At 38.3% G+C, this 18,157-nt stretch overlaps 1 protein-coding gene across 3 annotated transcripts in view; it reads right to left on the reverse strand.

Annotated features, from left to right (window-relative positions):
• The window catches only part of LOC124804904 (BTB/POZ domain-containing protein 2-like), a 90,082-nt gene extending 79,928 nt beyond the window's left edge, over window positions 1–10,154 (reverse strand). The window contains exons 1-2 of one of the 3 annotated variants that reach the window (XM_047265281.1): window positions 9,852–10,154; window positions 9,065–9,640 (exon numbers count right to left, since the gene is read on the reverse strand). In XM_047265281.1, coding sequence (XP_047121237.1) covers window positions 9,065–9,639 — 575 coding nt within the window. In that variant the 5' untranslated portion in view covers window position 9,640; window positions 9,852–10,154. Of the gene's footprint in view, window positions 1–9,064; window positions 9,660–9,749 lie in introns of all 3 variants that reach the window. The other 2 variants (XM_047265279.1, XM_047265280.1) reach the window with 2 other exon arrangements.
• Between the last annotated feature and the right edge of the window lie 8,003 nt (window positions 10,155–18,157).

Here is an 18,157-nt window from a genome sequence, read left to right on the forward strand (position 1 = left end):
AAGTTTAGTGAACAATTCTTCAGGTCAAGGCATAGGGTAAGTGTCGATAAGGCACTGAGCATTTACAGTGGCTTTGAAATCGCCACAGAGACGAATATCACCATTTGGCTTAACAATGACAACAGGAGAGGACCACTCACTGGAAGTGACAGGAAGCAAGACCCCTGAAGCAGTGAGACGATCCAGCTCCCGTTTGACCTGATCATGAAGGGCCACAGGAATGGGCCGAGCCCGAAAAAACTTAGGCCGAGCAGTGGGTTTGAGCATGATATGAGCTTCAAAGTCGTTTGCACGGCCTAACCCAGGAGAAAAAAGGGACGAAAATGTCGTCGACAAGGAATCCAATTGAGCATAAAGAATAGCATCAGAGATGATATTGACAGAGTCATCTATGGAGAACCCAAAAATGTGAAAGGCATCGAAACCAAGAAGATTCTCCACATTACTATGGTCGACCACAAATATGGGAACAGTGCAAACGACAGATTTGTAAGATACCTCAGCATCAAATTGTCCCAAGAGAGAAATCTTCTGTTTATTGTAAGTCCGTAATTGCCTAGTGACAGGTGACGGGACTGGAGAACCCAACTGAAGATACATCTGAGAATTGATGATAGTGGCAGCAGAACCAGTATCCACCTGCATGCGAACATCTCGACCAAGTATTTGGACAGTGAGGAATAACTTCCCTGAAAGGGAAGAAGTACAATTGACAGACAACACATAATCAGAATCAGCGTCATGTTCATGAACATCATGTATGCAGTCGGATTTGCAAACGGATGACACATGACCCCTCTTTTTTTTTTTTTTTTTTTTTTTTTTGCATTTGTGACACACGGCCCAAAGTTGTGGACAATCTTCTCATGAATGTTTCGTAAAACACCGCGTACATGAAGGAAGTTGCCGTGGGTTTTGCTGCAGTTTCTTAGAGGTTTGTTTATGGTTAGGCCGAGGCTGCGCTTGGGAGCGTACTGCGGCCACGTCGGCTGGCAGGGACACGCCACATGCTTCGTCAACATCACACAGAGGTTGTATTTCCCCGGCATCGCCCCATGCCTCTATTTGCACTCCAGCAGCACAAGAAATTTCAAAAGACTGAGCGATGGATAAGACCTGATCTAGAATCAGAGTTGCCAACTGAAGGGCACGTTGCCTAACTTCTTTATCGGGCGCCGATCGGATAATAGCATCCCGTACCACGAAATCGGAGTAGGATTCTTTGTGAACTTCAGTAACAAATTGACACTTTCTACTGAGGCCGTGAAGTTCAGCAGCCCAAGTGCGATACGAATGACTCTGTTGTTTTTGACAACAATAAAAGGCAACACGAGAGGCTACCACAAGCATTTGCTTTTGAAAATAGATGGACAGAAGTGAGCACATTTCAGCAAAGGACAAAGACACAGGATACTTCAAAGGAGCCAATTGCGACAACAACCAATACATTTGAGGTGAAATCCATGGAAGGAACAGAGAATTACATTTGTTCGTCCGTGACATGAAATGCCAAAAAGTGCTGTCGAAGACGTTTTTCGTAATCAGACCAGTCTTCTGCCGTCTCGTCGTAAGGAGAAAAAGTAGGTAGAGACAATGACGAGAGACGCCCCACATTTGATGCCGCGACGAAATCACGAATCACATTTGTGAGAAGCGTTTGCTGTTCTATGAGACCTTGCAATAGTTGCTCTAAAGTAGCCATGGAAACATGTGGGTCAACGATGGAAAAGAAAAATCACTATCTCGTCACCAATTGTAATAACTTCAAGTTGAACAAATATATTTCAAGGAAGACGCAATACATGAAAGTCACAGATCAAGTAAACAGATTAAGACGTGTGTACACTTTAACAGTCAAATCATAACTGAGTCCAAGTCTAGCGGCCGCTGGCTGGCTGGCCGCTTAGGTGGTGCTGCTGCTGCATGGCTGGCAGACAACGCCGCATGTAGAGGACGTGCGTAACTGCATGGCGGCACTTTGAAAGATTGGCGAGTCACAACATTTTTCTTATCAGAATCGACAGCAAACCAACATCGACAATGATAGTTCAAGTACACATGCAGACATTGCACGCTCAAGATGAAAAGAAGAGAAAGTATATGATATTGAAATGGTAATACAGTACAAAAATGGAGATGAAAATCTAATAGTCATGGGGAACTGGAATGCAGTTATAAGGGAAGGAGTAGAAGAAAAAGTTACAGGAGAGTATGGGCTTCGGACAAGGAACAAGAGAGGAGAAAGACTAACTGAGTCCTGTAATAAATTTCAGCTAGTAATAGCGAATACTCTGTTCAAGAATCACAAGAGCAGGAGGTATACATGGATGAGGCCACGTGATACAGGAAGATTTCAGTTAGATTACGTCACGGTCAGACAGAGATTCTGAAACCAGATACTGGATTGTAAGGTGTACCCAGGAGCAGATGTAGACCCAGTTCACAATGTAGTAGTGATGAAGAGTAGGCTGAAGTTTAAGAGATTAGTCAGGAAGAATCAGAACACAAAGAAGTGGGATATAAAAGTACTAAGGAATGATGAGATGCATTTTAAGTTCTCTAGGGCTATAAATACAGCAATAAGGAATAGTTCAGTAGGCAGTATGGTTGAGGAGGAATGGACATCTCTAAAAAGGGCAATCACAGAAGATTGAAAGTAAAACATAGGCACAAAGAAGGTAACCACGAAGTAACTATGGATAACAAAAGAAATACTTCACTTAATCGATGAAAGAAGGAAAACTTAGGAATAGTGAAGTACAAGTCATTGAGGAAAGAACTAAATAGGAAGTGCAGGGAAAAGGTAGAGAAATCGAAATAGAAATGACTGTCAGAAGGACTGACTCAGCCTATAGGAAATTAAAAGCAAGGGTGGTAATATTAAGAGTGCAATGGGAATTCCACTGTTAAATGCTGAGGAGAGAGCAGATAGATGGGAAGAGTACACTGAAGGCCTCTATGAAGGGAAAGATTTGTCTGATGTGATAGAAGAAGAAAGACATGTAGATTTCCAGGAGATGGGGGAGTCAGTATTAGAATCAGGATTTAAAAGAGCTCTGAAGGACTTAAGGTCAATAAGGCAGAAGGACTAGATAACATTCCAACAGAATTTCTAAAATCATTGAGGGAAATGGTAACAAAATGACTATTCGCATTGGTGTGTAGAATATATGAGCTTGGCAACATACCATCAATTTTCGGAAAAATATCACCCACACAATTCCAAAGACTGCAAGAGCTGACAAGTACAAGAATTATCGCACAATCAGCTTAATAGCTCATGCATCCAAGTTGCTTACAGGAACAATATACAGAAGAATGGAAAAACAAATTGAGGACGTGCTATATGACGATCAGTTTGACTTTAGAAAAGGTAAAGATGCAAAAGGCAGTTCTGACAGTGCGGTTGATAATGGAAGCAAGACTAAACAAAAATCAAGACACGTTCACATGATTTGTTGACCTGGAAAAAGTATTCAATAATGTAAAATGGCGCAAGATGTTCAAAATTCTGAGAAAAATAGGGTTAAACTATAAGGAGAGATGGATCCTATACAATATGTACAAGAGCCAAGAGGGAATAATAAGACTGGATGACCAAGAACAAAATGTTTGGATTAAAAAGAGTGTGAGACTGGGATGTAGTATTTCGCCAATACTATTCAATCTGTACACTGAAGAAGAAATGATAGAAATAAAGGAAAGGTTCAGGAGAGGAATTAAAATTCAAGGTGAAAGGATACTGATGATATGATGCACTGACGACATTGCTATCCTGAGTGAAAGTGAGAAAGAAGTATGTGATCTACTGAATGGAATGAACAGTCGGACTGAGAGTAAATAAAAGAAAAACTAAAGTAACGAGAAGTAGCAGAAATGAGAACAGCAAGAAACTTAACATCAGGATTGATGGTCATGAAGTAGATGAAGTTAAGGAATTAAAATACTTAGGCAGAAAAATAACCAATGACAGATGGAGTGAGGAGGACATCAAAAGCAGACTACCACTGGCAAAAGGGGTTTTCCTGGCCAAGAGAAGTCTACTGGTATCAAACAGAGGCCTTATTTGAGGAAGAAATTTCTGGGAAAGTACATTTGGAGCACAGCTTCATATGGTAGAGAAACATGGACTGTGGGAAAAATGGAACAGAAAAGAACAGAAGCATTTGAGATGCAGAGTTACAGACGAATGTTGAATATTATGTGAACTCATAAAATAAGGAATGAGGTGCTTCTGTGCAGAATTGGGGAGGAAAGGAATATGCAGAAAACAATGACAAGGAGAAGAGATAGGATGATAGAACATGTTATGACATCAGAGAATGACTTCCATGGTACTCGAGGGAGCTGTAGAGGGCAAAAGCTGTAAAGGAAGACACAGATTGGAATACATACAGCAAATAATTCAGGATATAGTTTGCAAGTGCTACTCTGAGATGAAGAGGATGGCACAGGAAAAGAATTTGAGGTGGGCCACATCAAACTAGTCAAAAGACTGAAGACTTGAGAAAAGTTGCGAAGTTCACAGTAGGAATTAAATTGAATGGCAGAATTACTCATTCAGTAATTGTTCACTGGCAGATATTTTCAATAAATCTACATTAAAATCACCAGCAACCACTATTTCCTTATTTTCTACTGTGAGGTAGGACAGCAAAGCTTCCAGATTTTTTATGAAGAGGTTAAAGTTGTACTCTGTATATATTTACCACTATAAAGGACTTATTGTGAAATACTACTACTGTTGCACAAGCTTGTAAGTGCTGCTCTGAGCAAAATTTATTAATATTCTTGACATGAAAACAGATTGTGACAAATGTGGCAACTCCTCCTTTCTGCATGTATTCTCTACAGAAGCCAACTCGAATCCTGTAACAGTGCTCAGATGATGTACACTTAAGTTGATTATATTAACTGTTTTGCTCAAATTTAATTCTTAAACATAAATAAGCAACTTGTTAAACTTACCACTTAGTCCTTGGATATTCTGATGCAATACGGATAACCGATTTTGTGCACTGGCTGAATTACAACTGGATGAAACTAATTTTTCTGTCAATTTTTGAATACCTCCAGTTTCAATCAGAGGCTGTCTGCATAAATTGTGTATATTAAAATTTGCTTTCTGGCTGCCTGTTTTATCAGTGTGAATGTCATTTTCAGCCTGTCTCTGAACATCTTTTGTTCTGCCCTCCCTACCCCAAAAAACTGCTATTTTGTCACTTAACAACTGATACTTTACCACTTGTGATAGTGCCCCACTTAAGTTATTTGCTGTTAGCCCCGACAGTTTTTGCTCCCCTTTCCTGCTGACGTGAAGGCCATGCCTAGTATAGTCCACACCAATGTGAGACCCCATACCTGATCCAAGGATATGGATATGATGATCAAGTTCAATAGCGCGAGGTTGCGGGTGGACATGATGTCCTCGATTAAGTTCCTGCAAATGTTTGGATTGATAGCAAAGATTGTCAAATGTAGCATCTGCCGAGAAAATATGAGGTTGGCAAGAGTTCTTGTGTCTCAGACCAGGGACAAGTACATGTGGCAGTGTCTAAAGGACAACCTTTGGTGCTGCATTAGACACGGTACCTGGTTTGAGAAACTAGGTTGGCTATGAGAGAGATTGTTTTGATGACTTACTACTTTTGTTATATGTCCTCTATTAGTTTTTGTGAACAAGAGACTGGAGTGAATGAGAGAACGGTGTTAGATTGTTTTTCTTTTTGTAGGGAAGTGTGTTCTGAGTATGTGAAGTATAGGGATAAGTTGGGTGGGCTGGGGGTGATGGTTGAGACAATCATGGATTGGGAAGAGGAACTATGGGAGGGGTAAGTTTCCGGTTGGTTTTTGGGTGTGGGGGATTGTTATTTCGGGGGTTGTGTACGCTGATAGTGTTTTCAGGGATTTGGAGGGGAGTTTTAAGAGCGAATTGGTGGGTTTAATTGAAGAGTATACTGAGGAGAGGAATACTGTAGTTTCAGACGCTTTTTCATCACACAGGAGTTTGAGGAAGAAGGGTTATGATCATTTAGTTGTAAACCATAGTTTTGAGGTTAAAAATTATGAAACTGGGGCTTGTACTAATACAATACAGGGCTTTGGGAGGTGGTTTAATGAGTCATAGGGAGGGTGAAGAGGCGCTGTTCTAACTGTTTCAGTTGTAGGTGTTTGTGTTTTGGTGTCATCAGCTGTAGCTGACCTATATAGGTTAAGGGAAGTACCCGATTCCAATTTTTATTGTTGTAGGTGTTGGGCTTGTGGTATCGATGGTTGTGGTTGAGCTACGAGGGTCACTCCAAAAGAATTGCACATTTTTTTTTTTTTTTTTAAATCCATCTTTTATTCTACATGTTCGAAATTTGTACAGTGTGTAGATACATCCTTTACAAGCAATATTTTCATTTCTCCACATAATTTCCATCCCTCTCAACTGGCTTACACTATCTAGGAACCAGCACCTGTATACTCGCATGGTAAAATTCTGGACTAACCTGTTGGAGCCATTGTTTGGCAGCGTGCACAAGGGAGTCATCATCTTCAAACCTTGTTCGATGAAGAGAGTCTTTCAGTTTCCCAAGGAGATGATAGTCACATGGAGCCAGGTCCATCTCAGTTTTGTCATTGCTTCCATGGTTTTTTGACTGGCATATGGCCGTGCATTGTCATGCAACAGCAAACATCCTGCTTTTGCTGATGTGGTCAAACACAACTCAGTCGAGCTTGAAGTTTCTTCAGTGTCGTCACATATGCATCAGAATTTATTGTGGTTCCACTTAGCATGATGTGCACAAGCAAGAGTCCTTCGAAATCGAAAAACACCATAGCCATAATGTTTCCAGCAGAAGGTGTGGTTTTGAATTTTTTTTTCCTTGGGTGAATTTGCATGATGCCATTCCACTGATTGCCTCTTCGTCTCTGGTGAAAAATGATGGAGTCATGTTTCATCACCTGTCACAATTCTTCCGAGAAATTAATCTCCACCATTCTTATACTTTTCCGAAAGATCACTGCAAACCATTTTTCTTGTTTCTTTGTGAGCCACTGTCAACATCCTGTGAACCCACCTGGCACAAACCTATTTAACACCAACACTTTCAGTATTCTGCAAACACTTCCTTCCCCTATCCCAACGTAGTGTGACAATTCATTCACAGTGATGCGTCTGTGAGCAGTCACCAATTCCTTAACTTTCTGCACACCGTCTGGAGTGTGTACGAGGCCTGCCACTGCGAGGACAATCCTCCATATTGCTGTGCCCGCTTTCATCACATAACCTGCTTGCCCACTGACTAACTGTATTGTGATTGACAGCAGCATCTCTATACACCTTTTTCAACCTTTTGTGGATGTTTCCCACTGTCTCATTTTCACAGTACAGGAATTCTATGACAGCACATGGCTTCTGACGAACGTCAAGTGTAGCAGCCATCTTGAGGACATGATGTGATGGCGCCACTCACAGGAACAGGTTGAACTAAGTTTGAAAACAAGGGGGAAGGAAAACTGGTTTTTTTTTTTTTTTTTTCAAAAACAGTGTGCATTTCATTTGGAGTGACCCTCGTATATAGGTCAAGGGAAGTCTCCGATCCCAATTTTTGTATTTTTAAGTGTTTTCTTTTTTGGTGGTATTGACACTAGCAGTTGAGCTATATAGGTGAGGGGGAAAGCCTGTGGATTTTGTGGGTGTAGCGGAAAGTGGGAATATTGCGTTTTTTTTTTCTTTTTTTAATTGTGGTGTGCATCTTTTTATGTTTATATTTCGTTAGTCCCCATCCTAAAACTCCCAATTCCCAATGCACTTATCCCATTAGTTTCATTATATTTTTGGAGGGAGATGATATTGCACTTATATGTATTTTCATGTTTGTTGCCGTGTTATGTAGTGACGTCAAAGGCGCCATATTGGAGACGCTGAGAATGGTCATTTCTGCCATATTCATGACATCACGGGTCAAAGCAGACAGGTGGAATCGGATGCTCCTGTAATCCCCTATGCACTGAGAATCCGCATAAGATCATAGCTCCTGATGATAAAGAGCAGTACTGAACATCCATGGTATTTTGTACCCCAGTCTAGAGAAGAGTGAAATTGTATTTAACATAACCATAAAAGTTAAGAAGTCTGAATCTCTTGTGTAATTTTGTGGACTTTATCTAAAACTACCCTTAACTTGCAAATAACTTACCTTGTTGTTTTGGTTGCTGAAATCAACAAACAAAACAATCCTTACTTGCTACTCACAGTAGCCCTTAATAAGAGTGTAAAATTGCCATGTAATGCAATGACATCATTGGAAGCGTAAAGGCAAAAGCCATGGTCTGTAGTTAAATTATGTATGTACCTGATGGCAAGCAGCAGTTCATTATCCTTCTCACACAAGCAGAAAATATGTATAGGAAAAAATTGAGACTAGAATTTAACAAGGTCATTACAAACTTAGCATGAGCTCAATAGGTCAGAACTGGGAGGGAAATCAACTATCTAGCTTTTCAAAGGAGAAAATCTGACTTGTGCCTTAAGATATATGGCAAAAAAATTGGATTGCCAAACAAGGATATTAAATGCACCCTCCCAAACACAATCCTAGTGCTTTAAACCAATCACATCAAATGACGATATGTAGTCGCAGAGGAGAAAGCAGTAAATACACATGGCAATGTAAAAGAGTGGGTTTGCTCTACGTTTAGAAAACTGTATTTAGGTCTATCATACCCACCAATCATAGTTGCCGATAAGTATTAAATCTGACTTCACAGTAACCAGTAGGATATTTAAATACAATATTATTACGTTAAGTACCACTAAATCTCACTCTGCACAGTCCAGAAGTACCACTGTTGACAATTTCATTCCCTCATCATGGACAGCAGCACAAATATCTGACATACCCACAAAACAAGAATTCATTCATAACATATTTAATGTGTTTCAAAGATTCTATTGCACAAATACATAACAAGCTTAAAAAATGTTAACAGGAGTTTAAAAACTACTGTAAATTCAACATTCCGCATAGAAACTTTTATCTTATATTCATGCTATAAGGTTCATCATACTCACTTCAACAAGGCAAGGAAAGCTGCAGGCTCCACATCAGGTAATTCAATCTCATCAGCTTTTGTGGCCAATGTACCATTGAACATGGCATCGAATACAGCACTTCCCACAGAAAGAACGAATTTGTGCGCTGGGATACGCTGTTGCTGTATATCACGTCCAACTATAAAGTGGACATCACAAAGAATTTCATTATTAAACATAAAAGCAAATCGCTCTTTCACCGTTGTTTTCGTTGCCTGCCAATTGTAAACAGTATGACTATTTGAACTGTGGGCCGACGTATTCGTTAGGCTTTGTGCTACTGACATTCCATTTGATGCGCTACCGTTGCTATTGACACTGCCATGCCTTGCACATGCAGAGAAACCGTTCACATTGCATGGAGAACTGTCTCGTTCCGCAGAATTTGAGTGAAGGTGATTCTGTGGGCCTGAAGCTCCAAGAGTTAACATATTCTGAGGGACGTCTGCATGCTCAGTATAACCGTCCGATTCATCCATTCTTACGTTTCTGGCAGGTCTTTCTAATGGATTGAGAATGTTGTATAAATCCTTCGTTGAAACTCCCGGCGACATACTGCAAAATGACACACCAGCTAAGCGACAAATACAAATTATTGATAATGTTTCATAATTACCAACATATGGGCGTTGCCAAATAACAAATCACAAAACAAACGCATCACCTGCCAATGGTACCCTTCTAATTTCTTCAAATATGATCCTCCACAAACTTTAACTTACAAGAGACGGGGTTTGAATGAACAAATTTACAGGGATTCGCTAACCATACAGACTGTACAGCTTTGAAAGCTGTAGTTCAGTTGAAGAACTAAGGCACGCCGAGTTCTATCGTGTAGTTTTTCGATAGTTCAGAGCTGTAGAGCATTTGCTTCATGAAGCAGCATACTTCAATTTTCGTAATAGTAACATTAACGAATTAACACAGTTTTCTTGATAACGTATTCGTTTCATTCAACTGAAAGCCAATAAGCTTCCTTCACCACCAAAAGTGTACAATTGTTTGTACAACATTAATACCGACACTCTTTGGTTCACTCACAAACACCACCCACTTGACAATCACGAAACAAAACATTACATGCAAAGATATTATACGTACAATAAATGGCAGTACGCCAATCAAAGGTGATAAAAGTTACGACTAGTGTCGGTTACCAATGGTCTTGTAAAACATTTATGTATTCGTTAATTCAATATCTGTCAACAAAGGCTACTGATAAAGTCATTCATGAAAGAATAAAACATCATCAACGATAGACCATTTCGTGACCTTCAATTAAACAAAGGTCGCCTATTAGCATTTTCACTCTTGTGAATTCATGGATTCTATACTATTCTGAAACTATAATAAGTATAATGACTGAAACGGTACCAAACAATACATATATACAGCAAAAAATGCTTTCTACTTCTGTTGTTGTTGTTGTGGTCTTCAGTCCTGAGACTGGTTTGATGCAGCTCTCCATGCTACTCCATCCTGTGCAAGCTTCTTCATCTCCCAGTACCTACTGCAACTTACATCCTCCTGAATCTGCTTGGTGTATTCATCTCTTGGTCTCCCTCTACGATTTTTACCCTCCACGCTGCCCTCCAATACTAAATTGGTGATCCCTTGATGCCTCAGAACATGCCCTACCAACCGATCCCTTCTTCTTGTCAAGTTGTGCCACAAACTCCTCTTCTCCCCAATTCTATTCAATACTTCCTCATTAGTTATGTGATCTACCCATCTAATCTTCAGCATTCTTCTGTAGCACCACATTTCGAAAGCTTCTATTCTCTTCTTGTCTAAACTATTTATCGTTCATGTTTCACTTCCATACATGGCTACACTCCATACAAATACTTTCAGAAACGACTCCCTAACACTTAAATCAATACTCGATGTTGACAAATTTCTCTTCTTCAGAAACGCTTTCCTTCCCATTGTCAGTCTACATTTTATATCCGCTCTACTTCGACCATCATCAGTTATTTTGTTCCCCAAATAGCAAAACTCCTTTACTACATTAAGTGTTTCATTTCCTAATCTAATACCCTCAACATCACCCGACTTAATTTGACTACATTCCATTATCCTCGTTTTGCTTTTGTTGATGTTCATCTTATATCCTCCCTTCAAGACACCATCCATTCCGTTTTACTGCTCTTCCAAGTCCTTTGCTGTCTCTGACAGAATTACAATGACATCGGCGAACCTCGAAGTTTTTATTTCTTCTCCATGGATTTTAATACCTACACCGAATTTTTTTTTTTTGTTTCCTTCACTGCTTGCTCAATATAGAGATTGAATAACATCGGGGACAGGCTACAGCCCTGCCTCACTCCCTTCCCAACCACTGCTTCCCTTTCATGCCCCTCATCTCTTATAACTGCCATTTGGTTTCTATACAAATTGTAAATAGCCTTTCGCTTCCTATATTTTGCCCCTGCCACCTTCAGAATTTGAAAGAGAGTATTCCAGTTAACATTGTTAAAAGCTTTCTCTAAGTCTACAAATGCTAAAAATGTAGGTTTGCCTTTCCTTAATCTATTTTCTAAGATAAGCTGTAGGGTCAGTATTGCCTCACGTGTTCCAATATTTCTACGGAATTCAAACTGATCTTCCCCAAGGTCGGCTTCTACTAGTTTTTCCATTCATCTGTAAAGAATTCGCGTTAGTATTTTGCAGCTGTGACTTATTAAACTGATAGTTCGGTAATTTTCACATCTGTCAGCACCTGCTTTCTTTGGAATTGGAATTATTATATTCTTCTTGAAGTCTGAGGGTATTTCGCCTGTCTCATATATCTTGCTCACCAGATGGTAGAGTTTTGTCAGGACTGGCTCTCCCAAGGCCGTCAGTAGTTCTAATGGAATGTTGTCTACTCCGGAGGCCTTATTTCGTCTCAGGTCTTTCAGTGCTCTGTCTAACTCTTCATGCAGTATTATATCTCCTATTTCATCGTCATCTACATCCTTTTCCATTTCCATAATATTGTCCTCAAGTACATCGCCCTTGTATAGACCCTCTATATACTCCTTCCACCTTTCTGCTTTCCCTTCTTAGCTTAGAACTGGGATTCCATCTGAGCTCTACTTCTATAGTATAATATATAGTATAATCACTATAAAGTATTAAAAGTATGAGGCAGACGGTTATGTACGAATTTTTATTTTATTTTGCATCAGTGTTTCTACAGTTTAGGCAAGTATTTATTTTTATTATATAAATATTTAAGGTTTCTGTCCATTATATTTACAGATAGTTCACGTGAAAATCACTGCTCATACACTTAATTTTATTTTCATGATCTTTGTGCCTACAGGGGACTTCAGATTATTCATAAGTTCAGCTCCGAAACCAGCTTGTCGGAGTTACCTAAGAGAGTTATCATGAAAATTATGATATACTACTTTACTGTCTGTTATTAAGACCTTCAACAACTTCATTAAACTCTCATACTTGCCACACAAGCTTTAATCATTTTGTACTTCCCTTTATCTATAAGTTCAATTTACTTTATCATATCAGTATAATATGGTCCACGTACACATGAGAAGCATTCAGTTATGGTCTGTACAAGAGTTCTGTAAGCAAACTCGTTTGCAGACAATCTGCAGTTAGTCATTAGCCTATCAATGAAACAAAACTTGTGAACTGTTTTACAAAAAATTGAACTTATATGTTGGTTTCACATCATAACTCAACCGATTGTTACTCACTAAATACCGTAAAACTGGGTGAATAGAAACAGCATGGTGAATAGAAACAAAACTTCATATACACAATTACTTTGAATACTATAAGGTTGTACTGGACATTAACTATTACCATTTGTGGGTTGGCAACACTTCAGACTAACAAGGAAATTATGTTTTGTTGGGTTGACAGCATTGTAGGTTGATGTTTATCCTTTTGTCTGTGTCAATAGTTTTTAAGTTGTGTTCCTAACTACTTTGAATTTCTCTGGTAAGTAAACATGTATTCTACATTCATTTATTTATTATCATCTCAATGATCACATTTGTGATATAGGATTTGTCAAGATACATTTCAACAAATATATAATATCTTTACAAAATGTTTTTCTATGCTGAATTCATATGAATCTATCTTATGTTAAATGCAATATACAACTAATAAGTGATTTTATAACATGATTTCTTATGTGCTTGACAGACCTATTCCATGATGTTGTGATTTCATTTGTCACATTTATGATATCATTTATTCTTATACAGTTGAGCAGAGCTATTCACTCATACTGTAGTGACATTTGTTAAGCATGTGGTTCTTAATCTTCTTATGTGCTTGAGAGACATATTCTTTGATGTAATTTCATTTGTCTCATTAATTTAAACATTTATTCTTATACAGTTTGTAGCGTTGTTCTTGGGGGACGAAAATAAAAAGAACTGTTACTTTGTTTTTTAATGTCGAAAAAGTGAATAATTTTGGTGGGCCACTTGGCAACAGGATCAGGGATTTATTACGCTATTATAATAATATACGTTGACCATTAAATACCTGAATAAGAGCAGCATATATATATATATATATATATATATATATATATATATATATATATATATATATATATATATATATATATATATATATATTTGAGATCGTTCGGAAGAAACATTATCATTTCTGTGCATTTTTATAGTCGCGATGTAGTCATACCCGGATCAACACTAAGGGACCAGAAGATTTATAGACTTTAAAAGAAATGCAACACTACACGAAAAAGTTGGTTCAGAAATAATAGGGAAACGATAATGTTCCTTCTGCCTCATGCTGCGTTCAGCCCATCAGCGTGATCGTAATTTCTGATGAAGTAACACAAAAATAATTATCATTCAGTTAAATCAGGAGATGGAATCATCAAGGTTAATTTACGAAAATAAGCACACTTATCTTTAACACACGTTTTTTTTAATGCTACCTACCTTTTCATATTAAATTACAATAGATGACCATTGTGGTTAAATACTTTATACATAACAGTCAAAATGTCCTCTTGATGCTGTCTGTTCGATATCAGTTACAAGAAACTACATCTTTTCTGATTAAAAAAAAACAATTAGCATATTTACTCAATATTTTCACATCAAATATAAAATACACTTTTGGAACGCAGCAAGTCCGCGTCCGCCTCTCGTGGAATACAAACAGTAAAAGGTGAGGCGCCAAAAGCCTCATTTGTCTTGAAACAACAGAATTCTTTTTTATACCATTAATCGATACATGTACATAGAGATTTACTGGCACCGCGCAAGAACGGCAAAGATAAAGAGTAATAGATTCTATCGCTGCTATGCGATGATTCATTTCTTTTACTTTACAATTGTTCGATAACTTTAGGCCATCAGGCGTTTACTATTGAGCGTATATTAATGTTTGTGAGGCGAAAATTACTAATATTACACTGCCTCCCATGAGGAGGGAAGGAATACCGAAGGTATTACTTTCATCCTCATGCCCATTGGAATATTTGTAATTTTCGGATGTAACATATAGATTATTAAACGTTTCATTTTATATTCGTTCCATAATAAAAGAATTAACGTTTCAATTTGTAATTACTGACGGTGGATCATTGTGAATTTGTTCTGTGTTTCTGTCAGTGTTTGCATGGATTCAGTCTTTTTTTGATGATTCTTAAAATTAAGGCTGTAAGTATACATATTTACAAAATTTATAAGGAAATAGAGTCACACTTCATTTTTCATCGTTGCAAAAGTAATTTGACTACCACAACTGGTACACAACTTTCTGTTTTGACAGTATTCATTATATTGTCATCGTCTTGTCGATTGATTGCCTTGTCCGTCGTCGCACTTAATTATACATTTATTTTCGTCGCACATACACTATTTATGATAGACTTGGATTGTAGAGCGGCCACTGGTGATGGCTTCGACAAGGAAGTCCATATCTTTCACTTTCAAGGCTCGAGTGTGGCTCTCCGAATTATTTCACATATGAAACAGATAAAATATCTTATATTAGAATAGCTTACAAAACTAATTTTATATACATGTGGGATGGGATATAGTAAGGATCGGATCCTTTGACGTATTTTCGTGTGCTTATTTTCATTCGTATCGTGACCTCTCGTCAAGGTTTACATTTCAACAGTGTTCAGAGGTGACCTTGTGACTTGTCTCTGTGTACAATCAGTCATTATAATAATTACGTTAACTTCTCTATCTTAGAGTCTCTCGGAAGGTTTATGATACATACAAAATGTTTTCAGTACTGGGTGTGAATGTTTTTACTACAGAATGTAGCGCACAGCAACTGTGTTGGCGGTTGAACGTTTACATTATTTCGTCACGTGGTGGCTGTCCGCCTCCACTGTTGCGAGCAATCTTGAAATTCAGTCTGTGCGAGCGCACGTGACCGGAGCTTTCTTGCAGAGCGTTGATTTCGCGCTTGAGGTGCCGTGCGTCGCTTTTGTTCGGCGGATCGTGGCTTTGTGCTTTCTAGATTGCTGGAGGGAGCTTCTGCCACCGAAACTGCCTAACAACACTTCCTGTCCACTATTCAGTTACGGATTCACAGGTAAGTGGTAGCTACCGCTGCAACTGCATGTGTGGAATGACACTGATTATTACACACTGCACACATCAACGAATTTTTCACACATATGGTGCAGTAGAATACTGCCACTGAAAACCGTCGAACTTTAAAACTTCACTTGCACTGTGGTGAGCGTCTGCGTGAACGGTGTATTAAAAGAAATTCTCGCGTCATAACATCACACGGTGTTTACAAGTTGATTTACATACTAATATTTACAAGAGTTCATTTAAATCGATATATAATCTAATTGACCACTTTGAATCAAAACAATTGTTTCTTAATTAGTCTTTTTTTTTATTTAAGCCTACGGTCACAGGTAGGCTATTATAAGTACTTTTTCTTTGACCAAATCCATTCCAATCTCCTTTACAAATTAATTTCATTCATAGTAATCTTTATCACGCTTGCTTATTCATTTTGTAGGACCAATACTTTTTTTTTTCTTTTAGTGCTCGTCTTATTTTGTGACTTGGGAGGGGAGCTTCATTTATGTCAAAAGTTTTTCTCGTATGTGCTTGTCTTTAAAGAAAGTTCGAGGACAGATTTGAAAATAGCAATTCCGCCTCTGAGTTTCGTGTAGAAATACAAACAGTCGAAAAAAGAAAGGTGGGAAAAGCGGGTCTACTCGCTGATCGTCGACAGAATTTAAATTACTCCTCAACCAGGTCGAAAATTTAATTTACCTTGCTCATTACAAAAGCAATATGCGCGTCGCGAACCTGCTCGTTTTTATATGTAGTGCCTCACTTCCTAAGCACACGTGCATCTTTACAAGTTGATCCTGAGGAGTGGATAGGATCAAGGATCTTAAAGGATTTGCACTTAGGAAAGGGATTCAATAATCACATAATCACAGAGAAAACAATAAATATTGCAGGGCACACTTAAAATAAAATCTATCACTTCAAGCATGTATATCTAATATGTATCTTGCTGCAGCTTGCTTACTACTCTTTGCTCATTTCTTAGACTAAGTCAAGTTTATGCATTACGCATTTGGGTATTAATTATCATTTGTATATATAAGCCTCTCACTAGAGTGTTTGTTGTTTGCTGCTGTCGCTACCTGTGAAGCTTGGCCGAGATCCTTATTATATGTGCTGCTAGCTTTTGAATTTGCAGTATCGCTAATGCTCAATAGTACCGTGAAGTTGCCATAATAAACCATGTTACTCATATCTTCTTTTACTCAGCTTGTTTATAGTCTGGACTCATCTTACTTTGCGTTATACAATAAACTTCCTTTTTATTCCATCACGCTTTTACTTAAGGTTAACGTCAGGCCTTTTTAGAACAATTGCACTGCGTCATCAATCTGTTCATGCTTAATCCTAGGTATCTGTTCACTTCAAAGAGATGTTATTTTATCGCTGGCACAGCACTGTGCTGGAATTTACAAGTTAAATCTACCGACTGTTTTACACTAACAGGTGGTGCCTTATTTACGTCACCTTTGAAAATAGGGAATAACCTCATGGAATCGAATCTTTCTCACAACTTTCCTCTTTTGTCTGGACGTTTAAGTATTTCCTTTTAAAACAGGTCATTAATTTGTCCTCGATTAAATTTCACTTACTAATACTAAGCACATATAATCATCATTTTCATATTACTATTTAGCGAGAGAAGTGCATTATTCGCTCCTTCCTGCTCATTCCCAAATTACTATTTAGCGAGAGAAGTGCATTATTCGCTCCTTCCTCTTTCCTCATTTTAGTACCTCGGGGCTAATTAATACCTCTCGAGTACATCATTTTCCTTACATACTAACTTATAACTAAAATTGAAAATCGCCTCTAGGACATGTCCTCCTGTTTGCATAAAGATTATTCATGTAAATACTTGTCTACAACTTATTCTGTATTTTATTTTCCAGACGCGTTGTTTTAATACATAAGGTTTCCTTTCAGCACCGGTTAACGTCCGTAGCCAGTTCAGTTCCGTTCTTGTTACTCATTGGTTAATCCTGATCTCCAATACCTTAGAATTTTCTTACAGCTTAAATTAACTTAATTCCTGGCGTTATAAAATTTTCTTAAATCTTGATGATGGAACAATCCTTTGATTTTATTCGTGGCAGGGTCAGATAACAAATAGCTACCAATGTGTGGTTTCCTCATTATCACAAAGGGACCTTCATAAATGTGTTGCCACTTACGATTCTTCTTTAACAACAGGGATGGTTTAAAGTGAGTCCTGACTAATAACTAACTCCAAGAAACTTCTGCAGATGCTCTTCAAGAGCCTCTGGTCTCGTTCTTATGGGTACTATAATTTTATTGATTAATCTTGCATCTAGGACTAGCCTTACGCTACCATCTGATTTTAGTGCAGACAATAAAGGACTCGAATAAGGTGAATGAGATACTTCTATCACATTCCAGCGTAACATTTTCTTGATCTCGCTCTTGACAGCTTCGCGTCTCGCATATGGAATGGAATAGCTTGTTCTACAGTAGGTTGAATGGGGCAGAACATCCATTCGATATTCAAAGC

This window comes from Schistocerca piceifrons, chromosome 7 (assembly GCF_021461385.2).
Source record: "Schistocerca piceifrons isolate TAMUIC-IGC-003096 chromosome 7, iqSchPice1.1, whole genome shotgun sequence".
NCBI classification, from domain to species: domain Eukaryota; kingdom Metazoa; phylum Arthropoda; class Insecta; order Orthoptera; family Acrididae; genus Schistocerca; species Schistocerca piceifrons.